The sequence below is a fragment of the Plasmodium coatneyi genome, chromosome 12, assembly GCF_001680005.1.
Source record: "Plasmodium coatneyi strain Hackeri chromosome 12, complete sequence".
NCBI classification, from domain to species: domain Eukaryota; phylum Apicomplexa; class Aconoidasida; order Haemosporida; family Plasmodiidae; genus Plasmodium; species Plasmodium coatneyi.
Window position 1 is genome coordinate 314,687 of NC_033567.1, and position 21,924 is coordinate 336,610.

The window sequence follows — 21,924 nt, forward strand, 5'->3', positions numbered from 1 at the left end:
TGTATACGTCATAATATTATTGGATACATTATTTTTTTTGTTTCCACTTAACACATTACAACAATATTTAATTCTGAATAAATACAAATGGTAGGTAAAAAAGGGAATGAAAAGGCACTCAAATGGCAAATTCTGCTAATTTAAATGATAAAAACAGATTGTGTAAAAAATTATTATCCTTTTATTATTTCTTCAGAATAATAATATTGTAACTTAATACGTTGAGCTTTTACAGAAAAAAAATTTTAATGCCTGATGGCAAAAAAAAAATTCTGCATATATATATATGAGCAGTACACATACTAGCAAATATATATATACGTCTTTTAATTAATCAAACGTCAGTTTTCTTCTGAATGGTTCGTTTTTTTTCTTCTGCGTTATTAGTTCATTTGGGTCACAGCATCATACATCACCATGTTTCTCCTTTTCGTTCTTCTCTTAATTATTCACCAGGTTTACGGTTGTTATTATAATTACTTTCCATTTTTATTGCCACATGGCTAGCGTTATATTCGTCATATATACTAATAATCACCTTCTTCAGTGCAACTTTCTTTTCTTCCGCACAAAGACCCATTAATACTATTTAATTTTTGCTCCTTTCTTCGCCTACCTCCCTCGCTGTGTGCACCTCCATACTGTTTTTCCTTTCGTTTGTTTTTAAAAAAGTCCCTTCCCCAGGGGAATTTTCATCCATCTTATCATAAGATTCGTGATCATCCCCGTTGGCAGTACTAGGGCTTCTGTTATAATAATTCTTGTCAGATTTATTAAACGATATTTTATTATGTCCTCCTATTTTTGCCTTATCCAATTCCGCGTTTCCATCATGCCCAAACTGGTGCAGGTCACCATTTTCGGCCCCTCTGAATTCACTCTCCACTCCTCGACCAAGTTCACCATCTTCCTTTTCCTCCTTCATATCTAATGAACTATCCCCTTTACATTTGTTAGCCCCCTTATTTGGCGATTTCCGCGTTAGTTTTTTAAAAAATTCTTTGTTCATTTCGTTTTTATAATTTTCTTCATAAATGGAAGACTTCTTCCTTTTTTTTTCCTCTACACATATTTTATCATTTTCGCGTTCTTCCATTGGGGGGGTAACTCCTCCTTGACCTTTCACACCCCTATTGTAATCGTATGATCTTTTCTGTTTCCTCACAGGTGACCCCCCCGCCGATGCTACATCTTCCTCCGATGCTGCATCTTCCGCCTCGTTCGTTTGTTCTCTCCTGGGATGCTCCTTTTCGTATTTAGCCTCCATATATTCATCCTTTATCAGCTTGCTCTTTTGGCTAAATTTGTTGTACCGGTCTTTACTACTGCTGACGTGTTCGTAGGGCTCACTTGGTGGAGGATCTTGCCCATCCTGCGGCAGCACCTGTTCGTTCTTTGAACCATCCTTAACAGTGCTGCCCTTGCTATTACCATTAAAGCTTTCTTTATTGCTATCGTTATTATGACTATCCTCACTTGATCCATCATTACCAGAACTGTTATTAAAAATAGAACTTATTTTCTTATTCAAAAAATTTGTAAAACTGAAATTAAGTTCATTTTTATTTGAGTTATTATTCCCTTCTTTTCCTTCCACCTCGGGGGGTTCACCACACTCCCCCATTAGCATAGCTGCGTCGTTTAAAATATCCCCATTTAACGACTTTTCGCTTGCTAATGCTTCTTCCTGTATATTCCCATCATACACATAATTAGGACATCCATCGTAATGCGCTACAGTTATAATGGAGCTATCCAGTTCACTTTTAACCCCATCGATTGGAGAATTCTGTGAAGAATAATTCAAAATGACATTTGCAATGCTACTCTTCTTAAAATTGGCATACGTATCATCATTCGTTTGGTTGTCCACTGTTGCTTTCTTGTTAATAGAACTGCGTGGGGAATTATCCCTCCTGTGAGCAAAATTATTGGTACTGTCCTCGAAAAGGCCATGGGAAAAGTTTTCACTATTATAATCTTCATCGTCTTTGGAAAATTCAGAATAATCCACTTCTGAGTTTTCATCAGACAATTCATCATCATCGTCCTCATCGTCATCCTCATCATCATCCCGTCTGTTATTTTTTTTCTGCTTCGATGTGACGCTTTTATTATTACCCTTTTCTTTTATTTCCTTTTTTAGCGAACTTTTTATCGTTTTCTTGCTATTATTTGTTGAATTACTGGATATACTTTCTTTTTTCTTTTTTTTCACTTTTTTCTTTTTTTTATTTGATGATGAATTGCTACTTTGACGTGTGTTCCCACCACTTAACTCCCTTTTTTTCGCATTGCTATGGTTGTTACTATTGCTCAAATTAGTTCCTTTGCCACTTGGTGTGTTTACATTATTCTTCTTAATGTTGTTATTTAAGTTATTGTTTTTCTTAGCAGAATTGTGCTTAGTAGACGTCACCTTATCCTCCTTCATATTGAACACGTGATTATTTTCCTTCCCTTTATAATCAGAAAGGATGCTATCACTCATGTTGTTACATTTGCTGTTCTGATCTTCACTCCCCTTACTGGATTTACTCACAATTCTCATAACTTTGGACTTTTTTCGTTGATTCCCACTAGTGCTAATATGATCGGATTCGTTTTTCACGTTGGATTCCTTCCTCCTTGTGTTATTGCTTCCACTGCGCTTGTTACTACTACTAACGACGGTGCTGTTTTTTTTACTGCTTCCCCCGGCATTGTTGTTATGCCCGCTGGCTGACTCACTGTTCTTGTTCTTGTTGTTCTTATTGTTACTGTTACTGTTATTGTTACTGTTATTGTTGCTATTGTTACTGCCGCTGGTGTTACTGTTATTATTCTTCTTATTTGAGGGGCTTTTCTTGGACTTTTTTGCTTGCGCGAAAATGTTCGCGTAATTCCTCTTGATATCCTTAAAAGATATGTTGCTGTCGTTATAGTTTAACGAAGCAAAGTTTGAAAAGCTGCTGCTGTAAATGCTGGGCTTCGAGCTCGTTTTCGCCTTGCCGGCATTACTATCACTTTTGTTATTGCTACTGTTGTTACTGTTGTTACTGTTACTACTGTTTTTACTGTTACTACTGTTTTTACTGTTGTTACTGTTGTTAGTGGCGTCTTTGTCATTCCCGTTACTAACCTGGTTCACATTTTTGTTGTTATCCTGGTTGGATTTCCCGTTTGCCCCCTCGATGTCAGCTTTTCCCCCACCTTTCTTGCTAACAGAGTTCTTCTTAGCATTAGCATCGCTGGAGCCATGGCCATTAACACTGTTAAGGGAGGGATCATTTTTCACGTCAGTGACGCTGACAGAGTTGGGCAAATTACCTTTAACGATATTATTATTGCCAAACGTTTTGCTACTCGAGGTGAATGTGTTTAAATTATTGCTGGAGCTTTTCTCATTCTCCCGAATTTCTGCTTTGTTTTCCTGTTCCTCTGATAAATCGCTTTCCTCAGCAAAACATTCGTGTCTTTTAAAAAGGGAAAAGGGTTCATTACAGGAAATCCTCGCATTGTTATGTTCGGTATGGTACTCTATAAATATGAATATCAGTGCCTTCTGCATGAAGGTCACCAGAGCATGACATGGCAGCTTTTCATCATGACTTATATAGTACGAATTTTTGGATATATTTGCTTCATTAAAAAAAGCGTAGGCAGCATGGATAAATCCATTCTCTACTAAATAGCGATAAACAATCAAATTAACTTCATCTGATGATAGGTGTATTTTCATTTTATTTATAACGGAAACATTAACTCTGCAAGGTTTTTCTTTTTGTACAAAAAAAAAAAAAAAAAAAAAAAAGAGAATAAAAAGGGAATAAAAGGCGGGAACAAACTGAAACTGGGTAATGCTATTTCTGCGCAGTGGTTCAGCAAGCAGGTTCGTTTGACTCCCCCACTTGATCGTTCCCTTAAACGTTTGCTTCTTCCGCTCCCGACGCTTGTCGGCTGGCTTTTCCCCTTACGTTTGCTCCCGCCCTTTTCTGTACTCCTTCCCTGATTGTAATATTTCGTACTATTTTCTCTCTTTCTTGCTTGTTCCTTATACTTTTATGTTAAACATGTATAATAATACGAGCTTTTACATTTCATTTCGCTTTGTTTCCTCTTTGTTTTCATTTTGTTCCTTCATTTCCTCGAAACAAATAAATTTAATTTGCTTAATTTCTCATTCATCAACTTGTATATTCGTATATTCATGCGTAATTATGCATATAAACATAAAATGCTGTTTTAATCACGGTAAAAATTGTTTTCTTTTACGAACGTGATAATAATATGTATATGTTTGTATATGTATGTACATGTATGTATATTTTTATATTCATTCAAATATGTATAATTGCTATTCCATATGCTTTTTTTTTTTTTTTTTTTTTTTTATTTTTTGGCTAAAATTGGAACCATAAAATAATGCAAAATTTTTTTATATAATTTATTTTACATGTACTCATTTGACCGGTATCATTGTATAATTATGAGCAGTGCTGCTTCTTTTTTCCCCTTTCCCAATTGTGGCTTAATAATTATTTAATTTTATCTTTGCGTTCGTACGCTATTAATGCCGTATTTATGCTATATTTTTTCATGCACTTTTTTCCGTTTCCTTTTTTTTAAACGGATAAAAAAGTATGTTACTTTTAAAAAAAAGGCTGTTCCCCGCCCTCTGGTTTGGCAATTTGCAGTTCTACATTTCAGTAATTATGAGAACCTTCATTTTATTTAATTTTTTTTTTTTCTTTTCCCTTTCGTGACAATTCATAACAAACGTAATTTTGGCATGTACCCAAGTACATGCATAATAAGTATATAATACGCTTGTACAAACATATATGCCATATGCGAACGTACATGTGAAAATTTATCGTACAGAATCATGTAAGCATTATGCTCTTTGTACGCATTGTAAGCGTTTTAATTTATCCATGCGCTTATGTGGGTACTCATTTTTATTCCTTTTATTTGCTCTACATATTTGCCGTACTTTTGCCTTTCACGTCGAATATTTTACATCATTTTAAATGATATGACTACAAAATGGGGGGTACGCTGAAAACGATTTTGCATTGACATGATAAGGTTCACCATATCCCCTTTCAATCGATCAGAAAGCAATTCCCCGTATGTATGTCAAATATACGTATGTACGTATGTAGATATATATTTATATGTACATACGTACGTGCGTACCTTGTGCGATTCTCTGTGAACCTACACAACAATAAATACGTTGTATATTTCCCTGCACCCCCCTACTCCATTAACAAAGGCCTATGCGGGGGCGAACGTAAATAATATATATGAGTACATACATAAGTTGGCACACGTATGCCTACATGCACATATGACTTTGTGCGTACACCTATGAACTGTTGCTTAAACAAACGTGATAATAATTACACAGGGACACCCTGTGCACGTCAGTTAATCCTTCGTCCAATGCCCCATTTTCCACCGCCCCCATTTTCTTCCCTTATACCGTTCTTTCGTTTCATGGTATGTCATTCATAATCCCGTATATGCACTCGTAAATTGCACTCCAGCGTTTTTCAAGGTCATTCCACAATGGACAAAAAAAGCAACACAAAGATATTCATAAAATGGGTAAAAGCTTAAATATATTAGGGCCAAGCATGTGACCTCCCTTTATTCATACATTTTGCGAAAAACGCAGAAAAATTGGGCCCAACGGAGAATGTACATTCGTACGTTAATAAGCTCGCACGGGCATGTACTCACGTAAATGTGCAGTATGCCAGCGGCTATATAATATACGTGTAGATATGTGTACATACGTAATGCATATACGCTTACACACGCATCCGCTTCGAAAAGGAATGGAATAATAATACGCGGCACTACATTATGCGCACACGCACCCAGCTGTGCCTAATAAACAGTAAGGTGCTGCTGATGCGTATTTTCACATTTTATTCCAAATGCATTGCTCATAAATAAGCTCCGTTCAACATCGCGCACCTCTTATGTGTCTCCACTAGTTCCTTGGCACAAAAAGGGTAGGCAACAAACGGGGTAAGCGTTCTACATAAAAATATGCAAATATACATGTGGACAATCAGCAAACCGCCAGACGAATGAGCAAATAAACTAACATGTGGAACGCATATATGTGTTCTTATGTCTGTATGTATATGTAAATGCACCAACGACAACCTAAATTTTTTAAAATGAAAGTTTATCAAATATGGAAAGAAAAAAAAAAAAAAAAACGACATAAAAAAAAAGTACAAATTAATGAAGGGTATAATATCACGCGTTCCACATAGGAACGCTTAAATTAAAGTAATTTATTTTTAGCAAAAGAAAATATATGAAAATGAAGCTAAATTGTTGTGCTTACCAATCACACACATGAGGTAAATACGTTGTTCCAAAAAAAACGTATATTTTTTTTTAAGTAGCAAAGTGGGACCATTGCCCAGTTATAAAACTGTGCACGAAAAGATACATCAGCTTCTGTTAAGCTTTGTTTCTGTGCGCTTAGAAAATGGTATGCCTATTTTTGAACACAATTGTGGTAGAGGCTTATGAGACTTCTACAATAGGATTATCGACATTTGTAGATTTATACGTAACTGTACCTAGGAACAAACGCAGATTTTCGTAAAACAATTTTTGAGAATGTCAACCAGGTATTGCTAAAAGCAGCAGTGTGAGTTCGGGCATTTTTTTTTTTTCGTTGGTCGCACCTTTGTTACAACTCTTTCGTTTCAATTTTGATTGGTGCAACATCGTTCGGCGCAACATCGCTTGGAGCAACGCCCCTTTTGTGGTTATCTCTCCCCTTTGTTTTTTTGTTTTTTTTTCCCCTCTACCATTCTCACCTTTCGCAATTTATTTTGCAAAAAGAACTACACCCCAATTTATAGCAGCATCCACGGGTTAAAACTTTCTATCTACGTAAAAAGGCGAGGATAAAAATACCCTCAAAATGTACCCAAAAATTAGGCTCTCAAACGGCATAACGATTAAGAACTCGTTACACATATAGTAAATTCCCTTTTCTTATTTTTAACTTTCTATATTACCTTATACCACTAAAAATTGGCATAGAATGGACGAGACGACAACCCTGCGCCGTATCCGAATAACAGAAAAGAACAAGGTGCGTATTTAAAACTTACTGAATTGAAAAGTCGAAATGCATGGCAGCAGTTGTACATATCAATAGAGCATACAGTTAAAATGCAAAGGATGTATTAAAGTAAAAATGATTAAAAAGGGTTGTTAATAATATATATAAAAAACGCTTAACCTTAAAAAAAATTACAAAAAAGAATTTATTTTTTTAAACATTTATTAAAATTGCAACTACACAAAAAAAAAAAAAAAAGATCAATCGAACAGAAAAGGTAAAGTTTTCTCTTAAAAATATTTGCGTGCATAATATACACACATACGCATGCACGTTATAGGGGGAAGTGAAGAAGCGGGTGCAGGCATTACACTTTCAAATAAGCCTTATATGAAATCTGCGCGGTAAATACATCATTCATAAGTATAAATGGCATCAAGCACAAAAAAAAAAAAATGGAAGGATGAAAAAGAAACGAAACGAACGAATAATGTATTCACACAATGTGATCATTTTATATATGCACATGTCTAGCCACATGGCGCCACCTCCTTTTGCATCATCCCTCCTTGTACTAACGACTTATAAATCGTATCGCCGTGGAAATTTGCACAGTTACTCAGGTATGCATATGTGCTAATAAATGTAGTGTCTTCTCCGTTGGACATTCTGCTATGCCGCAAGAGCACTCAAGGTGAAAGGTGAATTCTGCAATATCCCCCCGAAAAAAAAAAATAAAGTGATGACGAGTAAAGGGAAAAACTAATAAAACATTAGGAGGACTTCCCTCTGGCATGATATTCCCCCTTCTCGCTACTTTATAATCATCTTAAACATGTTCTTTTTTAGAAAATAATGCAAATATGGCCTGTATCTATTAATTTTTATTTGCTGCTCATCGAAAATGCCATTCAATTTTTCGTTGTCATGGGTTAGTAACAATCCGTTGGCAGCTTGCTCATTAACGATCTGTAAAGGGGCATGTGAATGATATATGTACAAACCATTCGAAACGACTTATAATGGTGCTCCTCCGTTAAGCGAATAATAACGCATATGCATAGCAACTTAAATGATGAACACATCCTTGGGGCGGCACAGGTGGACCGATAATAAACAGGCGGAAGGAGCGCTGAAACGCCACCAATGTTGTGCTAAAACCGATGCAGAATCACGCCCATTCGACACACCGATCGAACTTACCGTCTTCTTCAAATGCATGAGCATGTCAGCGCCTATTTTAATGAGGCAGTACTTGACGACGTCCTTGTACTTATTCACCAGGTGCGGTATAAGACTCTTGGCGAGCTCTATATTCCTGTAGTAGCTCCTGAGCAAGTTCTTCCCAAGCAGTAACTTCATAGTAATTCCCCCCTTATCCAGCGTGCACTGGTGAACGTCCACGTAGGAGAGAATAATCTGCAGGTCCTTCATGCAGTGTTCATACACAAGAAATATATTTACCACTTTGGGTGAGAAGAAAAATGAATGCTTTGTATTAATTTTCAGTTTTGATAACAGCACGTTAAATTCGTATTCAAACCCATTCCTGTGGTCAATGCTCCTCCTCCTTTTGTTGCTATTTTTGTTTTTGCTCTTGTCAAATGCATCTGCCCATGCTTTAATTGGGTTCATTCGCACCTTTTTCAAGGCAAAATCGGCAGACAAATCTAAAATGGACGTAAGGGTTAGTAGACATTCCCCCGAGATGAAGCCATTTACGTACAACTTTTTATATAATTCCCTACAAGTATTAAATATCATAATGTAGAGTTCCCCCTCCCTTTCCTTTCGAACAATTTTTTTTTTGAGTGAGCTGTAAAAAACGTCATCTTTCGACTTCCCTGATTTATCTTTACTATTACCGTAACTTTCGTGACTTCTTGCCCTTCTTATTTCGCTGAATAATTTATTTTTTATTTTCATTTTAGGTCTTTTTAAAAAGCTGTAAAAAGTAGCCATATGTTTCTTCTGACACACATCTTCAATACATTCGAAATTTATCGTCTGATCTGTGTCATACCTCTTTGTAGCGAAGTCTGTTGTGTTATTTCGTGGCACTTTGGGGATTCCCTTTCCTCCCTCGAGGAAATCCCCACTATTGTTGTTATTGTTACTGACAGGGTTATCATTGCCTGCTTTTCCAGTGGAGTTAATTCGACTTACCTCCATTTGTTGGCTTCCTCCATGGTGGAAGTCCTCACTCTCATGATCATCGCAAATATGGTTATCTCCTTTTTTACGTTTTCCTCCTTTACTGCCCTTCCTTTTTAACGCGCTGAGATTACTATCCCTTCTTGTTCTTGGGGATATGCTAAAATCAAACACACCTGTGCATGAGCCGCATCTCGACTTATTATTAACATTTTTCATCCTTTTCCTTTTCTCAATTTCACTATTCATTAACATCAAAGTTTTGCTGTTAGTTCCCTTGGTGGAAATGTTGACTTCCGATGGGTTCTTCACCCCGATCTTTGCAGAACTCTTCTTATCAAAATTCTTGTTAAAGAAGGACGATATTCTCTTCCCATCGCTGTCCATGGCGAACAAATTTTTATATGTTAAATATTCCTCAAAATTATGTTCGTTATTTTTGTTCTCCCCAGCGTCATAATTTATTATATCATCCACCACGTTACCCTCCTCATTTGTCACACATGTGATTAGGTTTTTAATGCCTCCTTCTTCTTCCTCTGCTTGATCGTCTTTTTCTTCTATATCATTTTCATCTCCTTCTCCCCTTTCGCTGTGCACACTCTCCTTCTCCTGATCCTCCCCACATTCATGCGATTTTTCCTTCTGAATTTTTATAATAAAATTATCGCTCATTAGTAACTCATTTTCCCCTTGATCTGCCTTAGTTAAACCAGGTGTGTCCTCATTAGTTCCCTCTACGATCTTTTTCAAATCTTTGTAGTTGTTTAGCAAATTTTCGTCCTTCTTTGTGATGTTACCATAGTTTATATTTTTTATTAGGTTCTCCTCTCCAGGGATGGTATTATCCTGCTGCACGGATTGCTTCACACCCTCTGCATTTTTCCCCACCTCAGCTTCCTTCACCGAATCGGTTTCTTTTCCCAGATTGCCCTCCTTCACCCCAGCTTGGTCGTTCAAAAAATTTAAAATGTTTTTTTTCTTCCTCTTTTCCTTCTCGCTGGAATCTTGCACCAAACCTTTAAGATCTCCATTACTGCCATTCTCATTTTCTACACTGCTCTTAACAAGAAAATTGTCACTCAAAGTTTTGGGTAAATCGGTGGCGTGTTCAATTAGCCTCAGATTGTACTTTGGATTGAACGTCTCCTCATTCTTGTTATCAACGATACTATCGATGACAGTAAAGTTTTCTTTCTCCGTTCTGGTTCTCTTAAATTCTCGATAATTCATTTTGTTAATTAGCCGGTCATACGTCCTTATGGAAATCTTATCATAGTTAAAAGCATTCAAGTTTTTTATTTTCCTGTTTTCACACACCTTATCTGTGTAGCTTGATTCGTTATCGGAGAGTTCAATCAGATGGTTACTGAGCTTATCCAAATTCTTGGATGACAATGAATAGTTTACATTTGTGTAATTATGTTCGTCTTCATCGTTACTACTGAAATAGTTATCATTATTTCGGATGATATTTATTTTCAGTTCTCCTTTGTTCGAAAAATTATCGAAGCTTGTTTTTCCTCTGGAGATGAATTCCCCTACTCGGTGTCTCCTACTGGCATTGTTGCTCATTTTTATTTTTTCACTTTTTTTTTTCTTCCTGTTATTACTCTCATCGTTATTTATGTAGCTGTATTCATCACTGTTATCTTCATATTCGATGTCGGTAAAATTGCTGTTTTTCCATTTCACCTCTTCGTATATACTTTTCTTCTTCCGACAATTTGGATTTTCCTTTCCTCCATAGGTTTGTGCATTCCTCTCATTCGATGTGCCAATCCCATTCAGGGTGTCATTCTTTGTAATACTTGACAGTTCGTTCTTTTGTAGAATCCTTCTACCGATGGAGGAATGTGCCGAATTTTTATTGTCACCTTTTTTCTCCCCCCCTGGCTTTCCCTTATCGTCGTTCTTGATAGGAAAGCTCCCCTTCCCGTAGGAAGAAACGTCATCGAAACTTTCGATCACTGTCTGCGAATCGTAGGCACGTTCCCAAATGGAAATATCGCACGAACTTATATCCTGCAGACAAGCATAAATATCAGGCAACCTCAAATCGAACTCTCCATATTTGTTCATTTTCCTCCAGTACAATTCGGGCACAATTTTGCTGGAAAAGTGAAGTATATTTGTACCCTTAAAGAGCCAATAATTTTTTAAGTTTTTCTTCCTAATGTAGAAATTGTAATCTATCATTTTTAGTACCTTCTCTAGGTAAACAATTCTAAACGGATTGGGTGGGTAAATGTTTAACATTTTGTACAAACACTCAAAAGTCAACCCCTGAATGGTCAATATTAGTAATACACTACCACTAATGTAGTAAGCCAACTCCTTGGTCAATTTGTCGTTGATTTTATTTTCTGCTTCTATTCGTAATCCGAGTACTAGCACGATACCCCCTCGTAATCCCCCCCAAATAAGGAGCAATATTTCCTTCCAATTTATAGGGTATCCAATTCTTGACAAAAAAGGTGTAAATATCAGAATCATTATCGTCCTTGCTAATACTAAATAAATATATGTCAATACGATATACATAAAAAAGTATAGGTTATCCTTGAATACATTTTCCATCATCCCAAAGGAGACTATTCCTGATATGATGAAAATGCTCGAATTCCCCATGAGGGCCAGAAGCTCCACAATTTCTTTGTGCTTTCTCTGTGCCACTTCATCCAGGGCAATATGGCCATACGCATTAATAAATAATCCATAACAAACGATTGCCAACGGGCCAGATAAGTTAAAGTAATACTCAGACACAAAGTAACACAAGTAACACATAGTTATCGTCGCTAGACACTGATTGTAATAATATTTTCTATACAAATTTATCCACGCAAATGTTAACATAGCCATCCCTATGCCAAATACAGGACTTAAAAATAGTAACTTAACAAACAGAATCACGTACTGAGATGCGTTCGCCTTATATCCTATAGTTAAATAAAAAAAAAACTGAAATAGTAATACAGAACTTCCATCGTTTATTAACGACTCCACATGGAACATGGAACTTATTTTTGACGGAGCATCCACTACTGATAAGATAGACAGAACTGCCACGGGATCCGTTGACGATAAAATGGAGGCCAATAAAAAACTGCTACTTAGGGGGGACTGCTCCTGCCTATACATAAAGGAATAGTAAAACAAAATACCCAGTATGCCTACTTGTAGTGCTACCCCTATTACTGCTAATCCTATTCCACCGTAGAGAAAATTCTTAAAGGCGTAATAATTTATGTCTTGCGTGGCTTCATATAGCAAAATTGGCAACAGAACAAAGTAAAGAACGGAAGAATCAATATTCCTCGCGTTGATAATAGACTTATGTAAAGCGTTCTCTTCAAACATGTTAAAATTTTTTGCTATCACGTAGGTGCACATTCCATACAGAAACCATATTACTGACACAGGGATGTTCAGCTTGTCTACTTTGGAAAGGATAAATTGCAGCATAGTTGCCGATATAAAAATAAAACAGAAGAAAACCATTCCTTCGGATACCTCATTCGACGCAGACGGTAGTTGGTTCCTATTTTCATCATCTTCACCTTCGTTTTCGCCCCGTGCGTCCACACTGAATTCTGTATTTTCCAATCCATTTTCATTGTACGCCTTCCTTTTTACCCTTTCGCGCAGTACTCTGGAAATGTGTCCCCTTCGGTTGTATGCCGCCCTCTTACCATAACACCCAAACAGAACCAAATACTTCTCATTAACAAAATTTGCTCTGCAAAAAAGGTTGTATACATCTTCAAACACGTTTAAACGGGACATATCATCGTAAGTAGTGCTAGTATTGACACGTGCTGCACCTGAAAAATGCATATTCTCCCCTTGTTTTCTTCTCACTTTGCTTATTTTCAAATCACCGTTTTTTTCGTTCCCTCCAAGAGGACAGAACCCCATGGAGCACACATCTTCCCGGCCGAGTCTCTCACTTATTTGGCCTACATTATCCTCATTCTTCAACAGCACAAAAAGTATGCATAAAAGGAAAATTTTTATTTTTATGAACACATTTAAAAAAATCCATTGTCTCCTTTTGACTGATTTTTCGTGATTAAAAAAATTTAGATGGAGCATTTTCACCCGCGCAGCCGCAACGTTGGTGTTGTAATTGCATCTACAAATGAGTTCTGCCTTGGGGCTCCCTCAAATGTGGACTCCAAACGGGGACGGAAATAAAAACGAAAAAAAATACAAAAAAAAAAGCAAAGCAAAGCAAAGGAAGTAACGCGAAAAAGAAAAACACGCGAAGTAGAGTGAAAGAAAACACCTCAGGCAATTGCTTTACATCTGGTGCTGAATTCCTTTCCCTCCCTTGGTCCCATTTATAAAGTGTAAAAACGTCATTTTCTCTAAAAATTTGTGAATGCACAGAAGGAACGCCCGTTCTTCTAGTGATAAAACAGAAGACAAAATAACTACTTCACAAATGGGTAAAAAATTGTTCGTAATTTTTTCCTTCTACAATCGATCTTGACATTTTAGGACCCATTCTCCTAATTCTATTTTCTTCAGAATAGTCACACACAGGGTTACAAACGTATGCACAAGGGTGTAACTTTATTTGTTCTCTCCTGATGTGCAATCTGCTGTTTCTCCAGGAACGCAGCAAAGGTAAAGCGCACAGGCACGGAAAAAAAAAAACAGTATACGTCAAATTAGATATGCTCACGAATTAGGTCAAAAAAAAGGTAAAGTGTGCAACCTATGCGGAGGCTCAAATAACATAATGTGCATACATTCACAAATGATCGCATACAGAAATACGCACATATAAACACGAGCGTGCTTACATGCATACACGTATAAATGGATAACTGCATACAGTTCAAGCTAAATTCAAACACGAGACGCATTTAAATATGTATGCATTTTTATTTAGGGTTCATTTAATGTGTCTTTAATTCTAGCTGATGGAAAATAAAAACATACCTTTTCACTTCCCCCCAACTTTCCGAATTGCCAGCTTTTAAAATTTTTCTTATTTTTAATCCACGACGAAATTATAAGATATATAATTCTCCAAATAAACGAATTATGGAAACACATTAAAAAATGGAAATATTGAGTTCACGATTGAAGGGGCAAATCAGTATGCACTGTTAGGTATAAACATTGAAATGGGAAAAAAAGAAAAAACTTTAAACATGTACACAACTATTCATACTATGTGCACGAATTATGTCCAAATAAAATGCAGTATTCCTGTAAAATGGAAGAAAGTGCTGTATTCTTTATTTGAAAAATTGGGCATAATGTCATACGCGATATTCGCGCTAAACAAATGCAAGTGTAAAATATGCTAGCAATATGAAAATAAAAAAAAAAGATGAAAAAGCATTCTTCCTTTGGAACAAATTTTTTAGGCATACAAGTTAGTACATACGTATATTTGCACATACACACACGTCTTTAAAAAAAAAAAAAAGTAGCGTTTTCCTGAAATGGTTGGAGATTAAAACAAACGTTAATGTGCACATATCATACATGTACGCATAATGAAAAAAAATAAATAGCTCCTTCGAATAAACAGAGCATTCGGAATGGTGGCACGCAACCACACAGATTGAAAGACAATTTAGCAATTTGCTAAGCAGCATGAATAAAATCCCTACGAAAATGGGAACCAAACACAAACGTCACGTTTTTCTCACTTTTACAAGTTAAGGAAAGATTAACCAAGTAGATAATCACACATAGTTGTATGAGAAAATGAATACCTATTGCATATCTTAAAAATGCACACAGTTTCTGCCACTTTATGGATGCATACATTTCTTTTATATTGGACACGTCGGCCTGTAAAAATGTATGATGCGGGCGAATCATGATTTAATCAGTAAAATGAAAAGAGTTGTAACTGACGGGGTGTAAATGGAGTGTAGCGCAGTTGTACTCTTCTTGCCACGCTCCATCATACGCTCTACCCTACACGAACGTACATCTTTGTAAATGCCCTTGCTCATCTCATCCCATTATGCGTTCCGCACAAGGGGCCTACGCACCCTCCCAAATGTAAAGGAAATTTCCCCTCAATTTAAAAGGGGCATCTCCTTCTAATCTGTGCACAAACCATGGTGACTCAGAAAGATACATAAAATGAAAATCGATAATTTTCAAAATTTGCGTTATTTTATTTCTAAAAACGGTTAAGAAATTTCCCCCCCATACGCCAAAATAAATATGCAAGAGGGCGTAACCATGACTTAGAGGAAAAATTGCGCATTTTAAGCGGACGCAAACGTGTCATTTTACCTTCATATGATGGCTGGCTAAGCGCATAAATTAAAAGAAAAAACAAGAAAAGTAAAAATAACAAACTCGCCATTCCTGTATAGGTATTTTTTTCCATCCATTTTCTGTGAATATAAGAAACACCGTACGTAGCAGCTAATTCGTTCCTTTTTTAAGGAGTAAAAAATACTATATATATGCCAATAGGGAATCTTCTCAAAAGAGCATGAAAATGTAAGGAAGCCTCCCTACCCGCAGTGTGTTGTATAACTTTTTGCTTATACCTTTTTAACTCCGTTAACATCGCTTGATCGATCTTTCCATTCATTTTTTGCAAAAATAAACGAATAAATGAATCGTAAAAATCACAGCGAACAGTTCCTTAAAAATGAAAGACATATATGTTGAGCGCATCGCTCTCCTTGTTTAGTTCACAAGTTTTATGATGCCATTGTTATCGCTTTTTTTGTCCTTCCTTACATCGACAACTGACGTGGAAAAGGTGACAAAGTGTAGAATAACGTAAATCCAAAAAATACCCATCCATCATATAATTGTATTCACCGGGGAAACACTTCCGCATGCAACGATCTGCCTCTACATCAACACATTTAAAAAGCTCACGTAAGACGAACAACCACGGGAGCCTACCAAACACAAAACTAACAAAACCTGAACCACCGAAAAATTATGCACACATATAAACAATGACAAGCGACAAACACAGCAACAACTTTTTCAGCGAATTTAACATTTACCATAAAAAAAACACGAAAAAAGTCATATACAGATATTTCCAAAACAGAACTCAGAAGCAGACCAAGTATATAACGCTCTCGCTCCTTGGCCTCAGTGGGCTGTTCCTCTACATTACCAACAAGGCCTATGATAGGAATATCTTTTATTTAAACAATGAAGTGTATAAAAAGTTTAGCAAAAATTATGATGCCTCTTCTCCGGTAATTTTCTCCAAAACGGAAAATGTACTTCTTTCCGCTGTGTGCATAAATATGCATATCCATATAGTAGCGTCGTACATGTTTATGTGTCTGTCTGTTTGCCTGCACACATTTGACCCCCTTAACATACAATAATTTAATTATAAATTATTTTCAGTCACGCTTCAAATCAGTTTTGTGATCATAATGTCTTAATCGTATGTGGAACATATGTTCCATTTCGCTATCCCATTTAATATGTTTTTTTTTTTTTTCTTGCTACTCAGCTGGAAGCCCAAAACAGGTCCTTTGCCAGAACTTTCGTCAAAGCGAAGAGAAAAAACTTAGAACTAGATTCGAAGCCCTTAGTTTCGCAAATAATTAGGATTGATGAAAAGGAATAACACAGGTAAGAAAAAATAAAATAAATTAAACAAAAGGGCAAGTGTTAATGTGTCCATTTTTCTCGCATCGCAGATAGCCACCCGAACGTGGAACATCTTTGCTACACTTTTTTAAAATATTTACAAGCTGCTCAGAAGCCTAGTGAGCATATAAGTATAGCAATATATTAATAAATTTAAGCAGACAAATTGGGACATTCCGAATTGTATTCAATGCTATTACGTCATGAGGAGTTAACCGAAGGTGGGTGGAAGACTTCACCATTCGGCGTAAACTTAAAAATTGCAGCTAATTGAGGAAACGGATTAAACGCCTCAGAGTTGGTCAGTATTAACAAACTTATCTGCAAAGATTTGCCAACCATTCACCACAAATTTAGTTTTCTTTTGGACAAACCTTAATTCTATACCCATTTAACATTTTTTACAAAATAGCGCATCAGCCCAAGCACACACACATATACACACAGATGAATCAGTGCTCTGAAAAAGCACCACGTCGGGGAAACAAAGGAAAGGACCTCGAAAAAAATTCATTTGTTTCAAATTCTGAAAGTGCTTAAAATGATCTACATGAATGTGTAGCTGTGATTCCGAAGAAGTGCCTATTAAATATAAGTTCACCCCCTTCTATTTTTTTTTTTTTGTTTCTTCCTCATTTTGTGTAAATGTACACGTCAATTGTTGCGTTATATGTACTTATGAGCACTTATTTTGGTAATTTCCAGCATCGATTTACCTTATCTTTTTTTTTTTTCCTGCTTCTAAGATTGGCATTATAGAAATCTCCATGTTTGCACGCTTTCCTGTGCGCATGTAATTAAGACCTTTTTGTTAATTTGTTCCCTTTTTTTTTGCGTTCCCATTTTTCTTTTTTTTTTTTTACATTCATCATTCGTACATTCGTACGTTCGTACATTTGTACATTCGTTCATTCGTTAATTTGTTAATTCGTTTTTAATTTTTTTTTTTTTCGAACTGCATTCACAAATGTGTATACGTATACGTTTAAAAATTGCTTCTGTTTTGTTTCCCATTTTTCTTTATATTTCACAGTGACCACCATTAACCCTTTTCATTTGAGCTGCTTTAAAAAATGCCTATTGTGCCTACCGCAAATTGCTAACATAAGCACGGTTTTTGCTGAATGTGCCGAATGTTATGGCGCGCACCTTTTTAACCATATTGACAGTTTCCTTCTTTTTCTTTACAGTATTCCATATTGTAATTCTGCGTAGCCTCACGCGCAATACCCTTTTTGTCATAAAATTATACGTATGCACTGTTGCGTGAACAATATTATTGTTTACCTCTTTTTTTTTTTTACACAATTTCTTCCCCTTTGGAAGAACCAATTGTCTGTGTGTATATTTTCTTAAGCAAAATTTCAACTTCCCTCACATTCATACGAATTTCCGCAAATATTAAGAAAAAAATGAAAAATATTGATCCGTATAGTCTCATTTTTATAACTTTCCTTTTTGTAAAATTTTCTAATATATAAAAAATGATTACCGATTCGGAAGCCCCAAGTAATTCTTCTCAAAAATGACACGTCCGATAGGACACTATCTCGATTAAAGATACACCCACAGATTGGCAAACGTGCATGTGCTTACACACCTATTAAAATTATGCACATTTTTTATTTCCCCCTCTTTTAAGCGTACAATTTTAACAGCGATGATGAAGCGCCTTGCGAGTACCTGAACGATGTCTATGCGATAAGCGAAGACACTTTTTCGTTTAAAATTATCAAGCAGTTGGGGGAGGTACAACTGATTAGTTTAGCTATTCGTGCATTTTTCTTTGAGTGTACATTCGTAGAATGCACAGTTGTTTTCTCATCCCCAATGGGCAATCATTTAAATAGAATTTTCTTTCCACCTTTGTGCGTCACTTCGAACGATCACCAAATTTGAAAATGTTCTTTTTTCTTTTTTTAAGGGCTACTACAGTCCCGGAAATGGACACAAAGTAAAAAGTAAAAGAAAAAAACGTTAAAATGTGACAACATCGATAGGAAAGCGAATGGAACAATGCACGAGATGGATAACCAAGAAGAAACGCGCACATGCTTTTTTTTTTTGATCCCCCCCCTTTATTAGTAATATACTACAAACTAGGTTCCGAGGACAAAATCGCTAGTGCTAACGTGTATTTAGGAAAGAATGGTTACACAATATAAATTCCATATGTTTCCCCGTCTCTTAAGATCATTTACTATTTAGCTTTGCACATTTTACACGTCACAAAACTGTGTGGTGTACCCCGTAAACATGGAGTTCTTCCATTTTTGTGATCCCCCCCTTTCCTCAGACAAACTACCCTATATTTGCGAAATTGCTGCAAAATGTATGAAGCCAAATGAGGTCAGTATCATTCAGGCCCCAAAGCTATTTACAAGTAATTACCCCCCATATTCACATATATACACGTGGAAAATGTGTAAACAAACATTCCAAGTATATGCACTACGTTTTGACACCTATATACACCCCTCACCACTGCAGAAACATTTAGCAACTCTGAACGGAAGAACAAGTATGATAGGAAGGAAAACTTCAGGACGGAGTTTAAAAAGGCCCTAAGATTTAAGCAGAAGTGCGTCGAAAAGTACATAAGCTATTCCATCGTGGAAAACTTGAAAAGAATAAAATTAAGTTCAAACGATGTAAAATTGCTGGTTCGGAAAAGCAAATTAAAGAAGGGTAACCGGGATGTAAATAAGGATGTGGCGGAAAAAAACGCGCCGAATGTAGAACTGAAAGAAGAAGACCCACACAAGTGCTCACAAACGTTGACCTTAGAAGATATTAACAATGTAAGGTATAAATTTTTAAAGGAGGAAGAACTGAGCACATACATTGTGTACTTGAAAGAATATAACCGAGTCGATATTCTAAACGATGACAAAACAATTATAAAGGAAGTCATGCGAGAAGGAAAAGGAATTTTTACCCCGAAAAAAAATGATTACATTGATTTTTTCATACAAGATGGAAAGAAGGGAGAGTTTATTCACACCACCTTGGAGGAACATAATTTAAAATATAGGGGGCTCTTCAAAATTTTGCAAAATATGAAAAAAAAAGAAATGTCCAAAATTGTTCTTAAAGGTTTGGAATGTCTCCACGTCAACCACGCCGCGAAAAACACACACTTAGAAAAAGATCTGCCAAATGGTCAGGAAAAAAAACCAAACGACACGCAGGTCATCGTGAAAGAGACAAAGTTGTCCAACATTGAAACAAATCAAGTGAAACAAAATCAGGGTGAGATAGAAAAGGGAAAGGATGTCGATTTGAATTTTAGAGACGAATTATCCAAGCTGAAGAAAGAAATAATTATAGAACTAGTGGACTTTAGAAAGTCCAAACTGGTTAATTTTTCTTCAATCATCAACCTGAACAACACGGAAAAGCTACTCTTTTACATATCCGAAGAGGGAAAAAATAAACCCCCAAACAAACCAATCATTGACACCGATTGTGAGTTGATAATCCATTTAAGTATCCATAATGATAAGGACAGGACGAAAGGGAAAAGAATGTGTTTGCCGGTTCATTTCTGGAAGAACAATGGCAGTATTAAAAGAAGAAAAGCGTTTTTTCTTTTTTCGTATGGGTCATGTTTTACGGCTCCTCTTTGGTTTTATGAATGTTTCAAGGGGCTAAAGGAGGGGGATGAAGTAATCATTCCCTTATCAAAAAACAGGAACATTTTTTCGGAGAACCAGTTCGCTTACCATTTAATTTTTGAGGAAACTGCCCAAGGGGAAGAAGCGCAACACAACCGACACGGCAATGGTGAAAATGAAGATCATATTGAAAGGAACAATGAAGTAAAGGACGACCGGAAGAAGTCCACCCCAAATGACAGTCACCAAATAATAAGAAGGAACCATTCGGGGAGGAAATCGTCCAAAATAAACGACCGAAATTTTGTGAAACGCCTGATTTCCAATCGAAATAAGGGCAAAGGCTTCTTCCTGATTGACGGCTTGAAGGAAAACCAAGTGGATCGTTTTTGCGAAGGTTTTTTTTCATCGCAAACGTGCCTCATCGATGGAACTAAAGATGAGGCCGAATCGACAAGATTGCCCTTCCTTTGTAGCTCCTTCCTAAGAGTCAGACGCAAAAAATTTTACAAAAGTGTAGCTAACATTCAAAAAAAGGAAAAACTTAACAGGATGAAGCATCAGCTGAGTAGACAACTTTACGAAGATAACTTTTCAAACGAGTGCATCTCAAAAAAGATTGAACAGAAAGGACAAAAAACGGATAATTTTTCATTCTTTAAGAGAGCCCTAAAAAATGTGTACTTTGAGAAATCCTTTTACGAAAAAAATGCCATTTTAAAAATTAAAATTGTTAAACTTATTTGTAAGAGGAAAGACCCGTGGAATATGAACACGTCAGAACAAATTGAGTACCTAAAAATTTACAACAAAATGGGCAATACGTTTATGAAAAAAAATTTGCCGTATGCAGCGTCACTACAATACATAAAAGGCTTCGATATATTTCGCTTTTCCAAAATGTACAGTTCAATTTTTGAGGAAAAGAAAATAAATGTGTCAAATTTAGCCAGTGATGACATGACCAAGGAACTCGTACTACACATGGAAAAGATACTAACCAATTTGGCTATTTCTCACTACAAATTAGGAAACTACAATGAATGTGTTAAGTATGCAGAAAGCGCTGCTATTATAAATCCAGAAAATATTAAATGCATTTATTGGAAACACATGGCATATTTGCAACAAAATAAATATCACCAAATCATAAAAAATTTAAACAATTCTTTTTGCCTCAACAATTTAACACTGCTTAAGTTGTATAACACTGCACGCGTAATAAAGAAAAAACAAGACGCCCACTTTAATTCACTTTTCTACGCCATGTACGATCAGAAGTGAAGTGATAATACCAGCTGGCGCGCATTCAAAATTTGTGTAACGAATTTACTTCATTGTATTAAACGTTTTACCCGATTATATTTTAAATTTTGGGCACACCTTGATTAACCTGTCATAGTTGCCCGTCACTTTAAATCTTTCTGCATTATCGTTCCGCACCTT

At 36.2% G+C, this 21,924-nt stretch overlaps 4 protein-coding genes across 4 annotated transcripts; 2 read left to right on the forward strand and 2 right to left on the reverse strand.

Annotated features, from left to right (window-relative positions):
- Positions 1-589: 589 nt before the first annotated feature.
- On the reverse strand, positions 590-3,721 carry PCOAH_00037560 (Uncharacterized protein; the record flags this gene model as incomplete). Its single annotated transcript, XM_020060547.1, has 1 exon — positions 590-3,721. One exon carries the CDS (start codon positions 3,719-3,721, stop codon positions 590-592), a length of 3,132 nt encoding a protein of 1,043 aa, XP_019916547.1.
- Positions 3,722-7,900: 4,179 nt separating this feature from the next.
- On the reverse strand, positions 7,901-13,339 carry PCOAH_00037570 (Sodium/hydrogen exchanger; the record flags this gene model as incomplete). Its single annotated transcript, XM_020060548.1, has 2 exons — positions 7,901-8,056; positions 8,291-13,339. The coding sequence occupies 2 exons, from the start codon at positions 13,337-13,339 to the stop codon at positions 7,901-7,903; spliced, it is 5,205 nt and encodes a 1,734-aa protein (XP_019916258.1).
- A 2,864-nt stretch (positions 13,340-16,203) lies between these two features.
- Positions 16,204-16,838, forward strand: PCOAH_00037580 (Uncharacterized protein; the record flags this gene model as incomplete). Its single annotated transcript, XM_020060549.1, has 2 exons — positions 16,204-16,455; positions 16,722-16,838. 2 exons carry the CDS (start codon positions 16,204-16,206, stop codon positions 16,836-16,838), a joined length of 369 nt encoding a protein of 122 aa, XP_019916095.1.
- A 1,507-nt stretch (positions 16,839-18,345) lies between these two features.
- Positions 18,346-21,762, forward strand: PCOAH_00037590 (Uncharacterized protein; the record flags this gene model as incomplete). The annotated part of the gene is made up of 6 exons (XM_020060550.1): positions 18,346-18,370; positions 18,504-18,610; positions 18,786-18,822; positions 18,947-19,012; positions 19,158-19,244; positions 19,352-21,762. The coding sequence occupies 6 exons, from the start codon at positions 18,346-18,348 to the stop codon at positions 21,760-21,762; spliced, it is 2,733 nt and encodes a 910-aa protein (XP_019916848.1).
- Between the last annotated feature and the right edge of the window lie 162 nt (positions 21,763-21,924).